Source organism: Buteo buteo, chromosome 12 (assembly GCF_964188355.1).
Source record: "Buteo buteo chromosome 12, bButBut1.hap1.1, whole genome shotgun sequence".
Taxonomy (NCBI): Eukaryota; Metazoa; Chordata; class Aves; order Accipitriformes; family Accipitridae; genus Buteo; species Buteo buteo.
In genome coordinates, this window is record NC_134182.1 from 25,752,450 (window position 1) to 25,777,317 (window position 24,868).

The following is a 24,868-nucleotide window of genomic DNA, read 5'->3' on the forward strand; positions in this document are numbered from 1 at the left end:
GCGAACAAGGTCTCTTCTTTGCTAGGCACGCTCAGCAGTGTCACAGAACTGTCTTCTGCTTCACATCAACCTACATGTATTTTAGTTATACTTAGAAAATCATAAAGCACACGCAAAGCATTGGATCCAGTGCATGAAGCCATGAAACGAGCAGAGAAAGAACTAGTCACCCAGCCTATCATGCAATCTCATTTCTCACTGCTCCTGTTTGGCATATTAGTAAAACGTACATTTGTGACTCATCACATAATATTCTGTCATTAATTATCACTGTCTCAAGTTTCGCCCTCAAAGCTGATCCAGTGTGAGACTTCTTTTGTCTCCTCCCACCCTTTTACAGTACCCTGAGAGCTACTTCTCACATTTATCAAGAAGTACCACCAAGTCTTGTTCTAGCAGTGTATGGTGCTAGACTTGTTAGAAGATGGTTAACAAACTCCTTAAAGGTTTTGAGACCCAATTTCAATAAATGAGAACTACAATGAAGCAAGTGACAGGTTTGCCTTAAGTGCAAGCAATTCCTTGACATGGCATTCTTTGTTGTCAACACTATATGTAGTTAAAGTAAAAAATTAAAAACAAGCAAATAAACAAACAAAAAACTACAAACAAAGACAGGACCCAAAAGGAGCCTAGGCTCTACAGAGGGATCTGGACAGGCTGGATCGATGGGCCAAGGCCAATTGTATGAGGTTCAACAAGGCTAAGTGCTGGGTCCTGCACTTGGGTCACAACAACTGCATGCAATTCTACAGGCTTGGGAAAGAGCAGCTGGAAAGCTGCCTGTCGGAAAAGGACCTGGGGTGCTGGTCGACAGCCAGCTGAATATGGGCCAGCAGCATGCCCAGGTGGCCAAGAAGGCCAATGGCATCCTGGCCTGCATCAGAAATAGTGTGGCCAGCAGGACTAGGGAAGTGGGCTTCCCCATGTACTCAGCACTGGTGAGGCCGCACCTTGAGTACTGTGTTCAGTTTGGGCCCCTTGCTACAAGAACGACATGGAGGTGCTGGAGTGTGTCCAAAGAAGGGCAATGAAGCTGGTGAAGCAGAAGTCTTATGAGGAGCAGCTAAGGGAACTGGTGTTGTTTAGTCTGGAGAAAAGGAGGCTGAGGGGCAACCTTATCACTCTCTACAACTACCTGAAAAGAGGTTGTAGCGAGGTGGGTGTCGATCTCTTCTCCCAAGTAACAAGCAATAGGACGAGAGGAAATGGCCTCAAGTTGCACCAGGGAAGGGTTAGAATGGCTATTAGGAAAAATTTCTTCACCAAAAGCATTGTCAAGCATTGTAACAGGCTGCCCAGGGAAGTGGTTGAGTCACCACCACCCCTGGAGGTATTGTAAAAGATGTGCAGATGTGGCACTTAGGAACATGGTTTAGCAGTGGACTTGGCAGTGCTAGGTTAATGGTTGGACTTGATCTTAAGGGTCTTTTCCAACCTAATTGATTCTATGATTCCATGACTCTAAATTTGTCCAAAACCAGGAATGTCTGGCATCCTAGGGAGGGCACAGCTTCCAGAAGCATCCAAGATATCCCAGCAACAACAGGGCACAGCACAATGATAACAGTGTAGGTAAATATAATATAGAATCATAGAACCATAGAATATCTCAAATTGGAAGGGACCCATAAGGATGATCGAGTCCAACTCTCTCCTCCTCACAGGACTACCTACCAATAAACCATATGACTAAGAGCATCATTCAAAAGCTCCTTGAACTCTGGCAGGCTGGCTGTAACAGAGTAGAAGAAGAGACATCAGAAATTGAAGGAAGCCTATTGCAAAGGTTTTGTAACAAACAAGTTCCACATAATAGTTAAGAAAATTAGTTACTCTTACCAGTTGTCTTGATTGCTCAACTTTTTAATGGGGAAATAAAATTACACAAATATCTGGGCCATTTTGTATTATCAAGACAGTTTTCAATAAAAAAATAGGTTACATACAATTATAGGTGATTTTTTTCTGCTGCTGCAAGGGAGCTGATAATCACTGTAAAATGCCCACGGAGAACCTGAACCCAAGTTATATCTGATATAAATGCAAACTTCAGTTATGGTTGGATATGGCAAAGTAGAAGCTTTCAGTCATTCTCTCTCCATAAAAATCATACTGGCTTTTACTTGTTCAAAATTATTTGAGATAGAACTCGCAGTGATTTCCTTTAATGAGATATATATGAGAAAGGAGGTTCCTTCTCCAAATCAAACAACTGCTCTAATGCAATTTCTCACCCCATAACTTTTTCAATTTAAAATACATCCATATTGATGCTCCATGGCATTTAATGACTTCTATGTATGAAGTAGAATTAAATATATGTAGCATGAATACCAAATTTAAGCCTGTTTCCCTGAGATGTCAGGGAAAAAAAGTGTCCTCGGAGAACAAATGTATTGGTAATCAGCAGGGAGCAGAGGGAAGGAGCTAATGGCTAAGCCTAAGCAAGGTTATCTGGGAGCTTTTCTGTTAAATCTAGTAGTTGTTGAACACGTAAAACATGAGATCCTGGTTCCTGATTCTTCAAAGCCTGGCAACAGCATCTCAGTTGTATTATTTTGCAACTTCTTTAGTATTACATAGGTCTCTCTGTAGGCCAGTCAAAAATGTGCTTCACAGCACTATCATCTACCAGATCATGAATAGACCACTAGGTGATGTTTTGCAGGTTATCTGACTGGACATTAGGAAGCATTTCTTTACCAAGAGGGTGGCAAACACCGGAACAGGCTTCCTAGAGAGGTGGTCAATGCCCCAAGCCTGTCAGTGTTTAAGAGGCATTTGGACAATACCCTTAATAACATGCTTTAACTTTTGGTCAACCCTGAAGTGGTCAAACAGTTGCACTAGATGATTGTTGTAGGTTCCTTCCAACTCCTATTCTAGTCTATTCTATTCATCACAGTTGCTGCTAGCAAGGCCTGGTAGAGGAGCTATCTTGGATGTAGCAGCTTAAACTGTGGCAGAAGTTTTTGGCTATGCTAATGCATTTTAATTATGAACTAAAAAGGCAGTGATTCTAGAGTGTCCACAATGTGCTGCATTCTATGTCTGATTTGTGACTATGCCACATTTCCTTCTAGACAAGGGAATTGCAGGAGAGCAGTCCAGAAACCTCAGAATGGCAGGGGACTTCCAAGGACATGACTAATATACAGGGGCCAAGTATAGCTTAAAAAATACCATGAAAACTGCATATAGATACTGAGAGGGAGCCTTCAACAAGGCCAAGTGCCAGGTCCTGCACTTCGGTCACAACAACCCCATGCAGCGCTACAGGCTTGGGGAAGAGCAGCTGGAAAGCTGCCCAGCAGAGAAAGACCTGGGTATGCTGGTTGGCAGCCGGCTGAATATGAGCCAGCAGTGTGCCCAGGTGGCCAAGAAGGCCAATGGCATCCTGGCCTGCATCAGAAATAGTGTGGCCAGCAGGAACAGGGAGGTGATTGTTCCCCTGTACTCAGCACTGGTGAGGCTGCACCTTGAGTACTGTGTTCAGTTTTGGGCTCCTTGCTACAAGAAAGACACTGACGTGCTGGAGCATGTCCAGAGAAGGGTAACCAGGTTGGTGAGGGGCCTGGAGCACAGGTCTTATGAGGAGTGGCTGAGGGAACTGGTGTTTAGTCTGGAGAAAAGGAGGCTGAGGGGAGACCTTATCGCTCTCTACAACTACCTGAAAAGGGGTTGTAGTAAGGTGGCTGGAAATAGGGTGAGAGGAAATGGCCTCAAGTTACAGCAAGGGAGGTTTAGGTTGGATATCAGGAAAAATTTCTTTACTGAAATGGTTGTCACGTATTGGAACAGGCTGCCCAGGGAAGTGGTTGAGTCACCATCCCTGGAGGTATTCAAAAAGCACGTACACAAGGCGCTCCAGAACATGGTTTAACGGGCACGGTTGATGGTTGGACTTGATGATCTTGAAGGTCTTTCCCAACCTAAATGATTCTATGATTCTAAATCAAAAAGAATGGGAGAAAAAAAAAGGATATAGGGTAACAGAATAGATTTAGGATTGTATATGGGAAACGATTATCAACAGGGTTGCAGATGACCTTGACAATACTGGGAGGTAGAGCCATATAAAATTGCTGGATAGTAAAGATGGAGGCAATTCCTTCTGAACAGTCAAAAGGATGCATTTTTTCATATCCATCATGGAAGGAAAATATTTGCGACGATGCTTTTATTCAACAAAGAAAGAAAAATAAAAAGCGCAGAGTTATATTTGAAAGGCTGAGCATTTTCCAGCAAATCTTTTGATACCAGAAGTTCAAAATACTATTTTTTAGCAGTATGCAGGAAGCAGATTACATGGGTCAAGCAGCATATAGAAAGACATGAAGAAAATATCTCACTATGAAATGAGAAGCAGAGTTACAATTAAACATGCTAACAGGCAGTTGGTAGGTGGTGGCAGGCAGAGGGCATTGGCCACATAGATGAACAAAACTTGTGGAAGACAACCAGGAAAACTCGCAGATGGCTGTGAGGGGGGTGAAGCTGTCATCCCAGGGTGCTGCAGACGCCGCATTTCTGCCATCAGCCTTCAGATCAGTTCTGGGAGGTCAGACTGGACTACAACATCTGGCCTCTTATCTTTAATACTGCCCATCATGATGACGGCAGCTCCTGCACCCACCAGCCAGCACCATCAGAGGGCCGTTTCTCGTTGTTCGTATGGTCTTGCCAGCCGGCCTTCCACGAGAAGCACTTGCTGGAAGAATACTTTTTTTTTGGGGGGGGAGGGGGGGCGGGGGTTGAAAGTAGTGAATTTCCCGGGGCTACCTTTTGTCGTAGCGTTCTAGTACCGTACCGACCCGGTACACTGACAACCCACAGGTCTCGCAGCGTAAATAGCACAGGGCACTAGCAAAGGGGCCTGTTCAGGAGCCGGCAACAGGTGGGGACTGATCTCTGGGCTGCAGCCCCAAACCCCAGCCCAGCACCGCATCTGTGCGCCGCCAAAAAGGGCCTCCGCGCGGGCGGCCCAGGGACGGATGCCAACGGCAACGGGGAGCAGACCCAGCACAGGCGGGCCGCCCCTGAAGGGCGGCGGGCGGAGGGGAAGGACGATGCCGCAGGAGCCGCGGCCAGCCCTCGGCTAGGTGCGCAGAGGGACCCTGTCGCAGCTCCGCCCGCCAGCCAGGTCGTGCCTCCTCCAATCAGGAGGAGCTTTATATCGGAGCCGAAGTGACCTCACTCCTCGAGACGGAGCCGGGGAGCCAGTCAGCCGTGGCCCTGCGGCGGCCAATCACGGCGCGCCTTGCGAGCAGCCAATCGGAGGGGCGGTGTCGCTTGTTGTTGCCCTGCGAGGCGGCTGTGCTGTGGGTGCCGGCCGCCGCCGCCGCGATCTGGGGAGGCCCCAGGCCCCGGTGCCCGCTCGCCTCTCGCTGCCCCCATCGGCCCCGCAGCCCCCGCGGAGGGCGGGGAGATGCAGCCCCCGGGCCCTCAGCAGCCGCCGCTCTATGCGCCCAGCAACGGGGACTTCACCTTTGTCTCCTCGGCAGACGCCGAAGGTGAGCGCGGGGCCGCGGTGGGGGCCGCTCCCGCCTTCCCGAGAGAAGGGCTCAGCGAGGCCCGCGGGGAGCGGGCGGCCGCCGTGCCGCTGAGGCAAGAGGTGCCTGCCTCGCCCTCCTCCTCCTCCTCCCCCCCTCCCCGCCCCGAGGTTGGTGGCGTGGCTGGAGGCGGAGCGGGGTGGCCGCGGCCCCGGGACTGCGGCGGGGTGCCGGGAGCGGCGCTTACGGCGGGCGCGAGCAGCTCCGTTACCCGCGCGGCGGAAGCACCGGCGTGGCAGGGCCGGCCGCGGTGCGCCGTTTCTCGGGTTCTCCGAAAGCCGTATTCGAGGTTGTGCCCGGCGACCTGCCATAACCGTGGCAAGCGCTTCTCTTTCCCCACGTTGCTGGAGGCGCAGTTTGGTGTCTACCGAGGGTTGTACCGTATGTTCACATTCGCTGTAACGCTGTGCCAAAGTCTCTGTACCGTGTCTCCTTTCAGCGCAGTAATGGGGGGGGTGGGGAGAAGCCCTGCGTGTAGTTCAGGGGGTGAAGTGTGGCCTGCTGCCTGACTGCTGCACAAATAGCAGTAGTGTACCAGCATGCCGTGAAGATCTGCCTTAAGACTGTGAAAATGAACATACAAGAGTCAACGTTGTGCTAACTTTTGGTGCAGAATGGTCTTTTGGGCTCTACCCATTTAAACAACAAGCACTCTATGTATGTATTTAGTTACTGTTGTAATTGTGGACAGGGGTAGGGAATCATGTAAATCCTGACTCGTGTGCCCCACCCTGGAAAAGAATTACTGAATTGGAACAACTACTGTAGAATACCTGTTCTTTGGTGAACTTCTCAGTCCTTCTGACAAGGAATACTAATCAACAGGTACAGTCTCAGCTGTGGCTTTTTGTTGGGTTGTTGGGTTTGGTTTTTTTCCTGTTTTGTTTTTCTTCTCCACCTTGGTCTGAAAAAGGATCCATATACCTCTGAGTGGAAACTCTCTGGATTCCCTCTGGAAGCATTTGTTGAGCAATGCTGAACCCAATCCAATACAGCCACCTGTCTAGTAGGAGGTGTGGAATTGGACTCAGCTCTGTGTTCTTTATGAACACAAGCAAGGCAAGATCTCCTGCCTGTTCAAGTGTAGTCCTGTCTGCAGAGTGCTGCATAGAGGTACCCTAACAAACAAAAACATAAGCAAAGTTAAACAGCTTGATATTTTTAAATTAGAATACTACACGTTGCACTCTAATTTCTATTTGTTTCCCAAATCTTAATCCATATGAAATATAAAAGTACAAGCTGTTTTATTTTCCTGTCTTATTTCCATGAGAGGAAAGAGTGCTGGAGAGGTGTTCTCAATTAGCTGGACGGATATGGTAGAAAGAACAGACTGTTTAGGATTTTTTTTTTGCCCCCTGTACTGCTTTTTCAAAATTGAGAGCAAAGACTGCCTTGAAAGCTGGTTTTCCACAATGCCTGGTTGAAATGAGGCATGTGAGATACCTCAGTTTTGCTTCCGTGGTGTTCTGCCTGAGGCAGTAGCAGTGAAGGCACCCTAATTCTCACTAGCCAGCATCAGAACCATCAATTCTTGGCAGATTCTTCAGTGCTTGGCTTGCTGTTAACCATCTCATTCAAAGCAGTCTATAGAAGATGAGGTGGCGGATTTTTTTTCCTTGGCTTCTGCACCGTTATGTCCTCCTACCTGAGATGTCTTGCAAAATAGACTTAAGATCATGTTAATAGGTTTCATGATTAAAAAGTGTGCTTGTAGGTATTCACCAATCGCCAACTGCTAAAAGGAGTCTTGGTAGATAAGACTTGTGTAGAAGTTTCCCTGCCGCAGGATGGATTTTCAGTGGTCACTGAGAAGGGAGAAATAAATGACTGGTTGGACTGTTATATTTGCTTGTTTTGACAGCCACATTTGTGCACAAAGAGTAGCAAGAACCTCTCCTTGCAAAGAATTGTTATTTTGTAGCATAAACAAATATGACAAAAGGGTCCCAGTGACAATACAAAACTTCTGAGGCTTTCTCTACCTTGATGTCCAGGCATCAAGAATACGTTTTTCTTTTTTCCTCCCTCTGTAAACAACAGAGGAAGGTTTTGCTTGTGTCTATTGAGAACAGGGTATGTGTGCTGATACTGACAGGAGCAAGGGAAATTCCTTCTTTAAGTTACAGTGATCTTTACAAGGATTCTGTGCAGATGGTGTTCCATGAATCAAAACAATGCATCATTAACTCTCGTGGTAATGAAATGGTTGAAAAGCATTATGGAGGAGCTTAAATTTGAGTGGCCTAGCAAGCTGATTTGGGAAGCAGAATTCTGTTAAATTAATTGTAATACTGAGTGATCAGTGAACACTTCACATATGCTGGCTAAAGACTGTGTGAGATTCTGTCACTGTACAAATTTTGTTTCTATAAAACTACATTGTGTTTTGATAGAAGATGTCACAAATGTAATCTACAAATATTGCCTGACTTGCCTCTGTGAGTATGTGTTTCAGAAATACTTGCTATAGGTAGGTGTTTTAGGAAATCTGTGCCTAGGAACTTTTTTTGTATGAGGAACACACAACAATGGAAAGGCAAAATAAGATTTTCTTTGGTGAAGTGAAAAGGTGCTGGATGAGAGGAGATTTTTTTTTGTCTCTCAATGTATTTGTAATAAGGTCTGTTGAAAAAATTTACATGATTCTGTTTGCATTTTTCCTTTTTAGCAAACAATGGAAATCCATGATTCCCTAAAGGAGTAATTATTTCCCTCTTCTATATTTTTTTCTTTCTTCAAGTTGCTTCATATATTTTCAGTTACTATTTTGTATTTTTCACCTGTATATAACTGAATACAATGAGAGAATAAAATTAACATTTATTGCTGACTTTGACACAGCCAGAACATACATAAGTTGCTCTTTGTTTTGTTTAGTACTGTGGCAGAGCAAGATCGTAGTATATTGATGAGAACTCCTTGTGTCTCTTCTTATTGGCTGGAGCCTAAGGATCTCTGATAATATTTTTTTTCCTAACATTTTCACCTGTATTAAAGGCGGGCTACAAATGAAAACTTCTACAAATGTTTTCCTTTCATGAAAAATTGGACATAAAAGCAGAGAATGGTTTGGCTGAAACAATGCCACTGTGCAGAAATGGGCTTCAAAAGAGGTATAGTATGGCCAGCAAAAAAATGGTAAATAATCCACAACTTACAGTATGATGAGACTTTCATTAGTTAACTCCTTTTATGCCTTTAAATGCTTAATGATAAAGCACAAATCGAAGCCTTTCTGTCATACCATAACACTGTGTCATCCAAACAAGAGTTCCATCTAGAAGCTAAAACTTGGTAATTTGAGACCTAACCCAACATTGTTACTATTGCATTAAAACCAGACTATGTATCTGTTAAAGTGTAATTTTAACTTTGAGTATTTCATGGTGATGACCAGCACATGTAGCTTTGTATGTCTGTTGTTTATCTTCCAGTACTTTTGAAATCAAATGGCTTTTGGCAAGACATAAAAAGGTGTATTTTTATCTCCCTTTTTCTCTAAGATCTTAGTGGCTCCATAACAACTCCAGATGTTAAGCTAAATCTTGGAGGAGAATTCATCAAAGAATCTACTGCTACTACATTCCTAAGACAGAGAGGGTATGGCTGGCTTCTAGAAGTGGAAGATGATGACCCAGAAGATAACAAGCCACTCCTGTATGTCCTAATTATTTTTGGTATCTATCTTTATTAGCTGTGTGGGACAAACAAACAAATTGTAGCCTCTCAAATTGTCCCACAGCCTTTTGCTGTGACTAGAATTCTGTTTGACAAATTACTTGACCAATGAGTGTTTTCTTTGGCAGGAATGAAAACATTGTTTGTCATTATGGGTTTTATTTTTAGTGTAAAAGAGAGGCTCGTTGCTCACTGTAGGGGAGGAAGGAAGGAGGAGGTAAATGCAATTTTATTAATCTCTATAAGTATAAAGCTTTTATGGCTTTTCTGCTCTTACCTGTTGATCTTGTAATGGTTTAAAAAATTAGATTGTATTCTTTCTATGTTTTGCGCTGATGTTGTGAGTTTCTTAATGCTGTCAGAGAATCGGAGGCTAAGACAATGCTGTGGAAAGATTTATGTTATGTAAATCTAAGTAAATTCTGTCAGTTACTCTGAAGTAAAAGCATTGTGAATCATGCTTATTACAGTAGGGATGCTAGAATCAAGATAGCACAAACTTTATTATTGTTGATGCTATCTTATATTATAAAGCTAGATTAAAAGGGTGTTAGTGTTGAAAGACAAAAATGTCCTTAAAACTGAAAATCTCTACATACCTTGTTCTGTTCACAGAAACATGGTTGGCTGAAGAAGGTTTGTATCATAAGGTTACTACACTGTAAGTCAGGCAGCCTGGGTTGTAGTCTTTGTTCTGCACCTGAGCAACTTCATTCTCAGTGCCTCAGTGTTTTCCAGTGTGAATTAAAGATAAAGATGCTTTAAAAAAAATGGAGTGAGCAGGAGAGTGCTCTGGAGAACTCAGATGAGAGTGTTGGGAGGGAACAGATGCCTGGAGAGCTTAATAATGAAACTGCTACTTGAAAAGTACTTTAAATTGATGTGTGCGGAAGTAGCTCCTTGTGGGAATATCTGTTCTGTAAACCTCTAACTTTTAATTAAGAAACAGAATGGTGTACCGAGGTGACAACATATGAATTCCCACTTCTGGGTGACTTTTTATACCACAAAACCCAAGTTTGTGATTCAAAGACAGCTAGGTTTTCTAAGCTGCTGATTGCTGGGAGCAAGGAGAACATGCCAGGAAAATTATCAGTTTGTGGCAAACAGGATGAATATAATTGTCCTAACAGAGAAGACCTTGATCTGACTTTCATGTAGCAGTTTCTGTGCAGTTGTGATTATTCCCAGAACATGTGCTGTAATGAAGCCTTGTAGCCTGAATCCTACTAAGGATTTAAACAATAGCAGCCAGCTAAGGGAAGTTCACCAGTGCAGTGCTACTGTGCAAGTGTTCAATAGAGTGAGTTTTTTTTCTTTTTTTTTTCCCCTTTCTCATTGGGCAGCCTTACTCCAGACACTTGTTTCCCGTTACAGCTACCATCACTTCTAAGGTGAGGTAGCTGTCAGCTTCATGCGAAAGACTGTTTATTCAAGTAAGAAACTGTCAGAAGCACTAGGTGGTGACAAAGAATTATTTCAAGACAGGAAATATTTGTGTTACACAGTCTTCAGAATAAAATGTAGGAATGCTACATCCTGTTTAGATAAACACAGGAAAATAGATGCTTCTAATTTACTGCTTAGATTCAGGGATGTGTTAAAGAACAATTTTTGTTATTTAGTCACAGGTTAGTAATACCAGTTCTGAAATAGCTTCAGTAATAGCAATCCTGAAGTTGCATTGAGAGACTCAAGGAGCAGTATTTAATTTTTTTTTTAAAAGAGAAATTGTGGTGAATTATGTCTTTGTGTTTATTTCTTGCTTCAGCTTTTCTAAGGAAAAAAGCCATAAATCAAAGCCTTGTACAAAACTTTCATGAATGGACTTAGGATATGATTCTACATCTTTCTCTATTGTGCTCTTAAATGTAGAGCAGAGGGGTATCTGCTGGGAAGACTTGCAACTCTTCAGAGCTCCTCAGTCATGACTGCATAAGGAAAACATTAGTGTACAGTTCTGTCTTAAGGTTCCACTCATAAAGAAGTGGAATTGCCTGTTACTTGGGAAGTCTGATTCCTTCCCTTCATGCTAGGATAATCAGGGCAAGATGTACCAGTGAAGAGTCAAGAGTCTCCTATCCAGAAGAGTCTTGTGGTCAATTTGTAGCTGCTTACAGATTGTAGCAGGGAGTAGAGAAGGCAATTGGAGAAGAGCAAGATCTGTTGACAGAATTTATCACTAATTTAATTGAGTTTTATTTATTTTTTTACCCAGTAATTAAACAATTGGCATAAACTTGTCTGCAGAAGACTACTGTTGTTGAAGCAAGTTAAACCCCATTTTAATTTAAAAAATTGTTTTTACCTGATGTATTTTGAATGGTTTGGGATTAGCGAATGTAAAGGTATTCTTTCTTGTAGAATTTGAAGTAAAATGTTTCCATAATAAGTGTGCTCATGGCAAACTGCTCAGCACAGGAATACACAGACATCCTACTTTTGTGTATGCATGTCTTTGACTTTTAAGTAGTTACAAGGGTATGAATGTGTCGTGTGTTCCTGCATGTCAGAAAATAGATCTACTGTTTTAATGTAGACTGCTAGGGTATGTTGTGTATGTTTTCTGTTCTCAGTCATGCAATTGATTTTTAAGTAACTAAATATATCTAACTGTGTCATACCAGTTACTGAATGTGGGATGAAGGTATGGTGTTGCTTTGTTGTGGACAAACTGTTCTTTGCTAGTTATGGCTTCAGAAAGCCTTACGGGTGACAGGAGACTTGCTCTGTAAACCTACTGTTTGTCCCTGTGCTTAGTTTTATGCTCCACTTTATTACTGTGGTGTACAGTAATGCTCTCTTGCTTTACAATTTCAGGGAAGAACTTGACATTGATCTGAAGGATATTTACTACAAAATTCGATGTGTGTTGATGCCTATGCCATCCCTTGGGTTTAATAGGCAGGTAGTGAGAGACAATCCAGACTTTTGGGGTCCTCTGGCAGTTGTCCTCTTCTTCTCAATGATTTCATTATATGGACAATTTAAGGTAGGTGTAAGCCTTCTACCTAAAAAGAAATCTAAGCTAAATTTTGGGGCATGATTGCTAAGTAATTTGCATTCTTACATAGGTAGAAAGTCTTTTCTTCACATACTAATGCAAAGCATTTCAAATGCTGTCTCTCAGTTTAATAGGTAGAAAGACAGCAGTAAGAAATGTACTAAATAGCCCACAGATAAGTTAATCGTGATGAAATGTCAGGTTTATTTTTATACAGTACAACAAAGGAAAGTTGTGGTTTCTAGAGGAAACAGATTGATACTAATGGGTTTGTAGTCATATTAGTGAATCTTTCCATTTTAATTGTGACCTTTTGTTAATGTGCTTTTTATTACTAAAAAATGTTACGGAATAACATTTGCTTGGATGCCATGAATTTCAATTTCCTGACAAATAAAGCTACTTGTTTAATTCATACAATATCACTGCTGTTATCTGGTATATTAAATCTTCATTAGAGCCATTTGCTATTTTGTCCTCCCTGCTCAGTTACAATCAGATAATTTTCCTCTGGTCAATAGACTTTTTCCATAATTCCTTTTGAACTCTAGGCTGAATAGCTATTCAGATGCATTGTGCAGATTTAATTGTCCTCCATAAACACCATTAGCTTTTTTCTTTAAGTTCAAATTGAAATAGAGAAGTGGTATTATTTATAGTCACAATTTGAATGTGAGCCTAGGTGATCCTGCTTCAGAAATCTTTATGACTATATGTGTAGTTCCAGTTATTTTAAATACAACGTAGTATAGCAATAAGCCATATGTAAAGTAGCAGAATGTGCTTATGCAAGGATTTTTGTGAATGGTGTGATAAAATCATTCCTTTTGCGACCTCTGGCTTCCATATGGTGTACCAAATGCTGACTGACAACTCATTCTCAGTATCTTGTTTCTATGAGACTTGAAGTGAGTAGACTAAACCACTGTATTATTCAAGTCATCTTGGTGGACCACTTAGCTGTCTCCTAGGTAAAGCAAGGACCATTCCTTGATCCCATGACAGATAAACTACCTTCTGCAGTTCATGTACCTACTGTACCTGAAAAGTAGGCCTGATGTTTCTTACGAACAGTGAATTTACTGTACCAATGCAAGAGTGCTGTACATGTGTGAGAAGGGAAAGCTAGTAGCTAGCAACAGGATGACTGACAGCAGCTAGACTAGATGAACTGAATGGTGGGTTGTAAGCTGGAGAAAGATGAGCAGTCCAGCTCTTAAGACTTTAATCTGGTCCTCTTCTTTTAGACAGTGGAAGAAAGCAGGAAGTAAAAGGAGGCCATGTGCTATTTTCACAAATAACGTAAAGCTCTTATATTTATCTATTCTTTTTAAGTTGTGCTGTGGTTTTTATCTGATTTTCCCCTATTTGATTCTTCTGGGAATCTGGAACTTTTAATTAAGCAAAATATTATATTGAGTACTAACTTCACTTCTAAGGTCAGCTATTGTACATTTGAAAATGCAGAGACTGGACTGATATTTCTGTTTCCTTCTAAAAAGGTATTTCAAAAGGGAGAGTTTCACTTCTAATCCTCCCAGTGGCTCAACTCCAAGAATAGCTAAGTTACTTTGAAGGTTCTGTTAAGCCAGAGAATGATTTTAAGATTTCTTCTTCAGTTTAAGAGCAGAGCAATGAAAGAAGCAAGAAGAAAATAATGAAAGAAGCAAGAAAAAATGACAGACTTTGCTCCAGGAGTCTGGGGCTGTTCGTTAAGTTGTAATCATCAAGCTCTACTGAGAGTTAAAGTCCTATGTCTTCTTCTGAGCATTCTCAGTTTGAGTAAAGAATAAAGTGATGTCTTTATGGATGAAAGAAACAGAATTCCAGCTCCTTGTGTTGGTTGGCCTGACTTTTAAAAATTGTCTGAGCCCACATTTTGTAATAGGCAGGATGTGAAGACATTTAGCTAGGGTGGTCTTAGCCCTAGTTTTAACTAAACTCTTCCTACTCTGCTACAATATTGCAATACTTTCATAAAACACTGCACATGCATTCCATGTTCACCAAACTTACCATTAATATGATTCTGTAAATGTAACCTCTGAATTTTATTCTCAAGTTGCATTGTGATACTAAGTAAAAACTATTCTTGCCACAATTCAGAATTCAGTTTTGCGTAATAAAATCGTTGACTGCAGTGAAAGTCATTAATAGAAATGAGTTTTCCTTTCTCACAATGAAAATGATTAATATAAATGAATTGTTCTTTATCTCTTAAGGTTGTGTCTTGGATTATAACTATTTGGATATTTGGATCCTTGACAATTTTTTTACTGGCCAGGGTTCTTGGAGGAGAAGTAAGTACCTGTGTGCAAAAAGGACATAGGGGGAGGTAATATAAAGTCTCTTGGCTACTTTTTTCAGTAGTAGTTGGGTTTTCTTGGTGCTTGGCTTTGGACCTTGTAGCCAGCTAAGAATGGATGCAGTTGGTAAGTGTAATGTCTACATTTCAGGTTCCTGGCCTCCAAAATAAAATCTAAAATACAGACATGGTCAGCTAATCTTTCTGTGTGATGTATGGTGCACTGGATGTGATAAACAATCTGGAAATTTGTACTATGAATCCCAGAAATTCTAACAGGTGCCTGTGATCCAGAACTGAAGTCCATTCTTAAGGGACAAATGCTTTCAGTTTTTCAGTCACTGAGCTAAATGGGACCCTTTCTCCTCCTTTGCACTGCTCTTGTGCTGCCCTTTATTTAAACTTTTTTTTTTAATGGGGCTAGCTGCAGTTGTATAATGTTTTTGTGGGTAGAGCACCCACCAGTGTTTGTTTTCATCCTTGGCCTGATGCAATTCAAACCCCTTAAAAGAGGAAAGTCAGTGCATGTTCTCCAACTGCAAAGCCAATTGAAGTTCTGGCCTACATCACTCCGTCCAGCTGCTTGCACCAGCAGGGTTGGAATAGCTGTTTGAGCTGTTTACAGATTGAGTCACTAAGTGATTCAGGTGTAAACAACAAAAAATGACTTACAGCAAGGCCCACAGGCAGCTACAGTGGAACAGTCAGGAGGGTACAAACTTCTTAAAATGGCTCTGCAGCATAAAATGCATTGAACTGTGTTGTGAAGAGCTAAATATTCAGTGATACTTGATTTTTGTATTTTTACTATGCATCTTACGTTAATGATGAACTGGTGGTGCAGACTTCCTCTGTTATTTACATTTACTTTAATTTTTTTTAGATTTTCCTTTTAATCATAATTGCTAGCATCTTCTTATGTGAACACTGTTTTGAAAGAAAAAGCTTTTATAAATGTGGTTGCATGGTATTTCTGTATACCAGCATAATCCAGATGCCCTTAAATCAATCTGTTTTGTGGCTCAAAATGTGAAATTACCAGAATGTATAAACTGGGGAGAAAGTATAGGTCTGCACAGTTCACTGTGAAGTATCAACAGCCACAAGAGATTGCTTGCAAGATGGTCACTTGTCTTGCCACTAGTTTTCCTGTTAAATCCAAGAAGCCTAGCTGGGCCCAGGAACATTTCAAACTGTAGTAGGGGAGAATCAGACATTTTAATCCCCGTGAAGCTAAAACCAGCTATGGAAATATTGGAATAAATATGTTTAAGATAGTCATAATAAATTCAACTGGAAATGAGAAGATTTCTGTGCCTTAGAGGCATCAGGTTCTAGGTCTTCCACTGATGCTAAAAGCATTCATGTGCTTTGTATATTTATTTATGTATCATGGATATGAGTATGTTAATGCAGAAAATTACATCTTTGCTGCTTATGACAGCCGGGACTACAGCTATTGACTGAGAGGTCTGTTCTAGTTCTGTGCTCCTGGGTATCATATGTGCACTCCATGGACAGTGGCAGTTGAGAACCACTTAAGGGGGAACATGAAAATGTGAGGAGTGGGTGGAATTACATATTTTAACCTGTGTAAATACTTGCCTTGGAACTGATAAAATTGTCATTTACAGTGTTTAAAAAAAAAAAAAATGAAGGCAGCATTTCTAAGAGAACTGAATGATTAATTACAAAATTCTAGGGGGTAGCATGCAAAAACAATTTTCATACTAGCAAGCTTCCTTTAGCTGAAATTTCATTAATACCTAACACATTATTATCGCTATTCATACTGTTATAACAAGATCAAAGTCTGTTTGGTCACAAAGATTGAGTACTAAAAACCTTGGGTTTATGTTCTTGAAAATTTCAGGTTGCTTATGGCCAGGTTCTTGGTGTGATAGGATATTCCCTACTTCCCCTCATTGTCATAGCACCTGTACTTCTGGTGGTTGGATCATTTGAAGTTGTTTCTACCCTAATAAAAGTAAGTTCAGTATTGTCTGTTCAGAATTGTTTACAGTTATTTTTTAAGTCACTTTCCTAACACTTCAAGTATTAATCTGTTCAGGACAATGTAACAATGTGTCACAATATTCAGAACTACAATGAGCTCTGTGATCCTTTTGATTAGCATGGGGAACATGACTGCTAAGCGAATTCTGTTTTAAATGTTTCTTTTGAGTATTTGGGGATATACAGTGCTGTTGCTATAACAACACCTGTTGATATCAGGTTAGCTTCTGTTTAATATTTTGCTGTGCTATAATAGCTGCATTAAAAATAAATAGGATTATCATTTTGAGAGGATGCATACATAAACCTCAAAATGAAGAATCTGAAAGTAAGCTGTTCTATCCCTTCCCCCATCATCCAGTTTATTTTTAGTTACTGTAGCATGAATATGATGTTAGTCATTGTTCTGAGACCTTCCCATAGTGGTAGCAGTACAAAGCTCTCAATACCCTTTGCAGAGAAGGTAAGTATTGTTCTGATTTTACAGATGTGGAATGTAAGGCACAAAGCAAGAATAACTTGCCTGATACCACCTGTGGTTGGACACCTTTTATGAAACTAGTAATGTTCCCTGAAAGATCCCAGAACTACATAACGTTCCTGAACACTTCCAGTACTTCTTAAAGCCCTTTTAGGTAGCCTTTGAAGTTATTGCTGAACTTTTGGAAAGGTTGACTGAGAAAACTCTCTTACTAGCTAAGCTGTATGCTTTTTGACTTCTTGTTCTGTTGATTTGATTGATTTCTGTGCTTTTAACTTGCTGGTAAACAGTATAATTGAAGTACAACTGAAGTGTATAATAAATAACAAAATTGCAAGTTAACAAATCACAAACACAGCAATTACTATTAAGTGGTACAGTGAGAAAGCAAATCATTAATTTGGCAGTTAACTAATAATATGACTTGAAAATAAATACATGTTAATGAAACCTTTGTTACTTGATTACTACTAACAGTCTTACATTTACTTCAAGAGGATCTGTGCAAGGTTCTTACCTTTGCATCATTAGTGTGAAAATGCAGGACAAGACCCATGTGGCCAATACTACTTATGCTGTGACAAGTACTACTTCTTACGGCTTGAGAGCTCTGTGCTTGGGGAGATATTTCACAGTCCTAAAGTTGGGGAACTTACAGTGAAATAGTGAAATTCCAGTCAGTTCTTTTCCAGCTGCAATCAGCAAAGTAAACTACTCAAGTAATGCACCTCGATTGTTATAATTGCTGCAATTTTCCTAATGTATCTTAGGGAATTCAGTCATGATTTTGATTGTCCTTCTTGTCCATCTCTGCAGTCCTGGGTTAGGCAGCAAGAACAGAAGTACGCAATCACATGCAAATTTTTTGTTGTTTTGTTTTGTTTGTTGTTTTTTTGTTTGTTTGTTTTTTTTTTTACAACAGCTGTTGAACTGGCCACATAATCCCTCAAGCGGGTTCAGCTTCTCTGACAAAACTGTGGAAAAAAGTTATTTGCTGGGGTCCTATTATGGCTGCCCTCTTTGGTCTTCTGTTTTGCAGAAGATTACAGTGTTTTTGCATGCATATCAGTTTTAAGTATTTTTCCATTTTTATTAATATTCAAGGTGCTGCTAAAGGATAATAATGTCTGATTACTTTTTGCTATAACCTTGTTAGCTTGAGGTTTGAGTCAAGTTCACTGACTTAAAGACATTTTTTTTAAAAGTATGCATGGTAACTTCATACAACATAGTAGATATTCATAGGTAATGTTACTTTCTACCAGTCTTTTAAACTGGTTCTTTCTTAACTTAGTAAGCAATATAGTTTTTGGTACAGATTGTACTTCAGCAGGGTTCTCACTGCACCTGAAAGGAATAGGAATGTGGGGTTCAGTTACCTTGAAGGTGGAGGTACCGTAATTAAAGAAAAGCTTATGAGCCAGATGAATCCTGAAAGAAAAAATGGTAATTTAACCCTCTGGTATAAATTGTAGGAGGAACAGTCAAGTATAGTAACTCTTTTGCTTAAGAAAGAGAGGAGTTAATAGTTAGGGACAGTCAAGGTAGAAAGAAAAGTTATTAATCCAGTGAAGTTTCAAATTATCGGTGGATGTAAGCTTACAGCTTGCTTTATGGTATCCATATGTCTTACATTAGAGAAAACTTACTGTAGATCCTTAGTTGCTCACTTGAATAAAAATGTCTCAAAATAACATGCCTATTTGTTAAATATTTCTCTAAACTTAAATGAAAATGCTTAATGTATTTGTTTTATGTGTGTGTGGAGTTCTTCCCCCAAAAATTCTTTGAGGGGTTTCTTTTTAATTATATTGAGAGATGAACTGATATTTATCTTGGTATTTGGAGAGATTTTCTTGTGGTGTCAGCTAATACTGTTCATCTGCTTTTTCAGTTGTTTGGAGTCTTTTGGGCTGCATACAGTGCTGCATCGTTATTAGTTGGAGAAGAATTCAAGACCAAGAAACCCCTTCTAATTTATCCAATCTTTTTATTATACATTTATTTTCTGTCCTTGTACACTGGGGTGTGATCTAGTGCAAGATGTGGCCAGAAACCATATTTTATTCATTTGCAGACTGATAGTGCATAAGATTAAGGAGACTGGAGATAATACAAGTGACTGTTTTGTATCCAGTTGTCAAGATGTTTTAAGATTGAAGAGCATATTTGTGTATATTATTTAATGAAGCAATTGTAGCTATATAGATTTGTATCAAAGTTCTAGGTTTGTTTAAGACTCTTCAGATTTTAATGAACAAAATAAAAGAACCTTGTGTTTTATAAGAAAGTGTAGCAAAACCACAACTCGATACCTGTGCCAAAAGCACTAGGACCAGGTTACTATATTTGAGGAGAAAAATGAGAAGTTAACTGTAACAATCTCGAAGTGCAATTTTTCTTTTGAGCTTAAACACAGCTGGCTTTTTGGGCACAGCAAATTCTGTAGATAATATATATTTATGAAACAGTCCTGATTGTTCACAGAATAGTCTGTATAATCAAGACATGAAGATACTACTTTTAATTTAGTGCCTCAATTACTTTGATTTGGCTATTGATTTTTTATAAATTCCAATTTGTTTTCAGAACATGTATATACTGTGTATTTTGTATCTATGGCTTGTGTGTAGCGTAAATACTCCTTGGTTAAGGATGTATATTGGGTTTTTAAAAATTGAAGATACAAGTATTTGAAGTCTTCATTTACTATCTCTGACCAAAGGAGCAAGATATTTACTGTGTGACATAATTAATTAAAATGCATATTTAGAGAATCAAATTATTTTACTTAAAACTATGAATTTACAGAGAAATGGGTGAACACCTTTCTCAAATGTAGTACTGGCTTAATGTTGGAGAAAAAAGATGATTTATCAAATTTGTGTGATCTTTAAACAATGTTATTTTATGATGACAAAATAAAATTAATGCTTCCCTAACTATGTTTTATAACATCTTGCTCTGTCTTGCTTTTAATAGCATGGTATTTAACATGCATCTATTTTTTTTTTTTCCCCCAGTACTATTAATCCCTTGTAAAGAGAAATAAAAAATATTTCTAAGGCCAGATTCTCCCTCCACTAAATAAGGCAGAATTACAGCCTTAGTAACAATTACAGTCTTGCTAATTTTGACTATCCAAGGATTATGTAATAACGTGATGACATGTTAAATATTTCCTGTGTACTGTGTTGATTGCTTATGTAATCGTCCTTATGGTAATGTTTCTTCACAAGGGAAGTCCGCTGAAGTTAATTTTGCATGGTACTAACTTAGGCATTTGCAATCTTCAGTATTTAGTATTGCCAAATAGATCTCCAGTTTCTTTTTTTTTTTTTTGTAACAAAAAAAAGCATTCCCCATGCCTTTATTATTTGCAGCATTAAAAAAAAAAGGCAAAACAAAAAAAACCCAAAAACAAAACAAAAATCAACCATGACAAGGTAATAGCAAGGGCTGTCTTTAATCCATGGTGGACATACTTCCTTATAAGAACTGTAGTTTTTCAGCTTTTTAGACTGTGTAACTTCCCATTTTGGTAATTTATTTTTACCACTCATTACTGATGCAAAATATGTATTTAAATTCCAACTCTACCACAAACCTTTAGCTTATTCAGTCTGCTTTTCTGGTGGATGCTTGTGTTGGTTTTAAACAGAACTACTTACTGTTGATGCTGGACGTAAATTGTAATGTAATACTCTAGGTTGTAATACATTAAAGGAGAAAAACTGGTAGAGTGATTGACTTTTCACCTAACTTTTGACTTCTACAGAAGTTCTGGTGGAATTACTGCAGTTGTACTAAACCGATTATACCAGCAGCTTATTCTTATCTGCAAGTGTTTTGTGAGCATTCATTCTAAAAAAAAAAAAGGCAAGTTACAGCATATTAAAAAAAAGTCCATGTTAGCTTTGGAATCTTGCATGATAATCTGGTCTGATCTCTTTTTTTCATGACTTATATTTCTTTTTTAACAGGACTATCCAATTAGTATTAGAAGACTCAACCCAGACCCTGTGAATACAGGTTTAACTAACATCACCACAATCATGAAGGGCAAGGACACTTTTAGGTTATGAGGCTGTCAGAGAGCTTTAAGCCTAGTTCATCTTTGCGTAGCTGGTCATTAGATGTCCATAATGGCTCCTGTGCATCTGAAGGGACTATGAATATTCAAAGGATGCAAGAATGTTCTATTTAATCTCCAAATAGCTTAATTTCCTCTATTTTAATGTTCTGTGAAACTTATAGTTGCAGTTTTAACTTCCTTTCCACAGACTTGGCACATGTGTAATATGCAATGTAGATATGCACTTAACATAGTACATATTTTGTACACAAATGCAGATTTGCACCTTTTAATCTTAGTATCTCTAGGGTCACCTTTTGCATATGCTGTGCAAGAAATATGTACAACAGCTCTCAAATGGTTCTGATAGTTTGTAATAACTTTGCATTCAACAAACTCATATTTTTAGATGAGGTATGTGTGTAAATACAAGATGTATTTTATAAAAATCTTGAATTAAACTTGTTTACAGAATGTATGAAGTTCACTTATATTTACTGAATTAAGACATCTATATTCCTATACATCATCAATCTCAACCTTTGAGGCTGTGAGTTTTTGTGATTATATACTACTTCTGTCTGTCAAAACTGGAAACTTAGAGCACATCTGTCTAGCAAAAGTTCCCTTTCCAAGATGCAATGCCTCTTTTCATGGTAGACATGGGTGTCGTACCTTAATGAGACATGCTCTTTGGATGATCTGTATAGAGCAGCTAGACACGTACACATGTACATATCTTTCTCCCTCTCGTACTCATCAGATAGACCCTGTTGTTTATCAGAAAAATTATACCTACTTGAAAAGTATATGAAATCAATTGCTTTGATGTGGAGACAACATACAGCTTGAGATCTGCTTTAAGTTTTGTTGCTACCCTTATTGATCTTTGATGTTTTGCTTGTAGTGAAGCAAGCTTAAAAGCTGCTTATTTTGCTCTCAGGACAATTTTTATTAGCCTGGGTGGCATACATACCCGTTTGGTTTGGTTTTGTTCTTTTTTTTTTTTTTTTTTTTTTTTTTTTCTCCTTTACACAGACACTGTTTCTTAGATCATTTCCCTGCTACAGCAGCCTAATAAAAATACTCTTCTGTACGAAACCACATTTTATTTGAAACTTCATTATATTTAAGACTGTCACTAGCCTAAAAGCTTTCTCAAACATTTTAGAACATGTCACTTAAATTAAATAATGCCTACAAGTAGGCTTAGCTGTACAAGCTGCATTGGTATTCCAGTGGGTGAAAAGGGAAAATATCAACAAAATACAAAAGGGTTTAGTATGTCATTGTCGAAGCACAGTGCATACTGCTTCAGAACAAAATGCTTTCATGGGTACAATGACACAATCCCTACTTTTTTTGGGGGGGGGGGGGGAGACCCCCATTCTGGAACCATTGTGTGTATTTACACGCGGACACCCCCTCCCCCGCAACAATCCCGCCCACAGGAGTAGGCAGGAGCCTCCCCCCTCCACCGCGGGCGGCCAGGGACACCCTTCTCAAGGACCCAGTTTATTCTGAAGGGAAACTGTGGCAGACTCGCACTTCGGCTTTTTCACTTGGTACCAAAGCTGGAGGCAACTTAAGCGGGGTCTCTCTCACATCGCTCTTCAAGTACAAAACCAAAACCACTCTCGGAGCCGGGGTACGAAAAAGAAATCCCCACTCCGGTTTCCCCGAGGCGGAAGGCGGCAAACGCCCGCGCCCGCTTACGACCCAGTTTTTGTCCGAAGCGGCAACGACACCGCAGCGACGAGAGCAGGGCCCGGGAACGCCGACGGCCAGCTGACCGCGCTCAAGGCCTGGAGGAAACGGAGCCAGGACGGGGAAGTTACGCCGACTCCTCACAAGAGAGCAACCCTCCACCCTGAGGCAGAGACCCTCCCCCCGCCGGCCCCGGGCCGGCGCTCGGCACCGACACCGGCCCTCTCCCGGCAGGGCCAAGGCCGCGCAGGCCAGCTCCAGCGCACCGCCGCACTCCTGGAGGCGGCCCGCTCAGGCCTCGCTTGCCGCGGCCGGCCCGGGCTGGGCTGGGCTGGGCTGGGCTGCCCGCCCGGAGCGAGGCGCCCAGGGCGGAGGAAAAGCTCCCGGCCCCAACGTGCGGCTCGACGCGAGGCGCGCGCGCATGCGCACTATGCCCGCGGCCACCAGGGAGGAGGATGCGCGCGCAGCAGAGCCCCGCCCCCTCTATGCCCCTCCGTGACGAGCGGCTGCTAGCCTGCCCCCCCCCCCTCAGTGTTAGGGCCGGCGGTCGGTTCCGCATCCGGCGCGGTTGTGTCACTTCCTGCTCACGCTGGCGCTCTCCCTTTCCCCCTCTCCCCGGACCCGGATGGTGACTGGCGGCGGCGGCGGCTCCTCCAGGGACTGTCAGTGAGCGGCTCCCCCTGGGCCTCTTGTCCTGAGGGCGGCGGCGGCAGCGGCCGGGAAGATGGCTGCGGCGGCCTCCTGCTCTTCGGCGGCGGCGGCGGCGGTGCCGGCCGGGCCCGGCCCCGGGCCCGGCCCCGGGCCTATGTCGGCCGGGCCGGGCTCCTGCGAGTGGCTGCTGCTGCGGGACGGCTGCCTGCGCTGCGACGCCGACGGTCTCTGCAGCCTCTGCTACCACCCGGCGCTCAACGCCATCCTGGCCGTGACCGCTCGCGGCGCCATCAAAGTCATCGACGGCACCTCGGGGGCCACGCTGCAGGCGTCGGCACTCAACGGTGAGCGCGGGGCCCCCGCGGCCTGCCGGGGCCCTGGGCCGCGGCCTTGGCGGGGGGGGGGGGGTCGCGGAGAGCGGGCCCTGGCAGCCCCCGGGGCAGCTGCGAGGCGCGATCGCGGCGCTGGGGAGTCGCGGGGGAGGCGGGCCCGAGGCTCGCCTGAAAACAGGTGTAGTGGCGGGCGAGGGGTTTCCGCGGGGGGAGAGGCGGGGCTTGGTTCAGGAGCTTGGTGCCGGGGGGTTCCCTTTTTCACCCCTTCTTGTTTTTCAAGCACGAACGGTTCCTACTCTTCGGGTCAGAGATACTCGTGTGGGCAGCACGCAGGCGTTTTTCTTCTGTAAAATGTATTGGCGTGGTTACTAAAGGATTAAACCGGGATGGAAGCCTGTGATGTATAGGACTGTATTTTTTAATTTTAGTTTGTTAGATGTGCTTGTGGATAACATAATGTCGAACCTTCCAAAGGTTAGGAGAAATGTGTTATGTGGGATAGGTGTACTTCTAGTTCTTACTGATAACTGATGCTGTAGTAATTTATTTCTTGAGCCTTAATCTGGGTTTGTTAAGAAGGCTTATTTGTTACAGGTGTCACTTGTCTCATAGCTCAGAATTATTTAAGATCAGAGCCCTTCATAAAGTTATTTGAGGGTATGTTTTTATATATGTTTGCATAGTTCCTCAGGCTGCTGAGTATCTTGACTTTCTCTGGCGCTAGTAACAGTATCCCTGCTATTATGTCAAGGAGGCACGATTATGTACTGACTTCATGGAGGCTAAGACTGTAGCATCTCCATAACCACGAAGGAACTTTCTTCATTGGGCATTGATGTTTTTGTACTGTTTACAAGCTGGGTCTATAGCAAAAGATCCATATGCTGTTAACAGCTTTTGTTCCTGGTTCATTAATGGTTCTGAAATTGTGGTACTTGTCAGAATATTGGCGGAGGCAGGGGGCTTATTTAGTGTGTTGTGAGACCAGCCCTAGAAAGATAGAATTCTTCCTCGTTGTGTGTTTCCACATCAGGCTCTCCTTAGAGTTGTATAGTTGGGTG

At 41.6% G+C, this 24,868-nt stretch overlaps 2 protein-coding genes across 11 annotated transcripts in view; both read left to right on the top strand.

Annotated features, from left to right (window-relative positions):
• The first annotated feature begins 5,283 nt into the window (after window positions 1–5,283).
• On the top strand, window positions 5,284–20,925 carry YIPF4 (Yip1 domain family member 4). The gene is made up of 6 exons (XM_075043114.1): window positions 5,284–5,516; window positions 9,062–9,215; window positions 12,057–12,228; window positions 14,463–14,540; window positions 16,419–16,532; window positions 18,937–20,925. The coding sequence occupies exons 1-6, from the start codon at window positions 5,432–5,434 to the stop codon at window positions 19,072–19,074; spliced, it is 741 nt and encodes a 246-aa protein (XP_074899215.1). The 5' UTR covers window positions 5,284–5,431; the 3' UTR covers window positions 19,075–20,925.
• Window positions 20,926–23,456: 2,531 nt separating this feature from the next.
• The window catches only part of BIRC6 (baculoviral IAP repeat containing 6), a 186,114-nt gene continuing 184,702 nt past the window's right edge, over window positions 23,457–24,868 (top strand). For 7 of the 10 annotated variants that reach the window (XM_075043115.1, XM_075043117.1, XM_075043121.1 and 4 more), the window contains exon 1: window positions 23,462–23,819. In XM_075043115.1, coding sequence (XP_074899216.1) covers window positions 23,549–23,819 — 271 coding nt within the window. In that variant the 5' untranslated portion in view covers window positions 23,462–23,548. Of the gene's footprint in view, window positions 23,820–24,868 lie in introns of all 10 variants that reach the window. The other 3 variants (XR_012652512.1, XM_075043122.1, XM_075043120.1) reach the window with 3 other exon arrangements.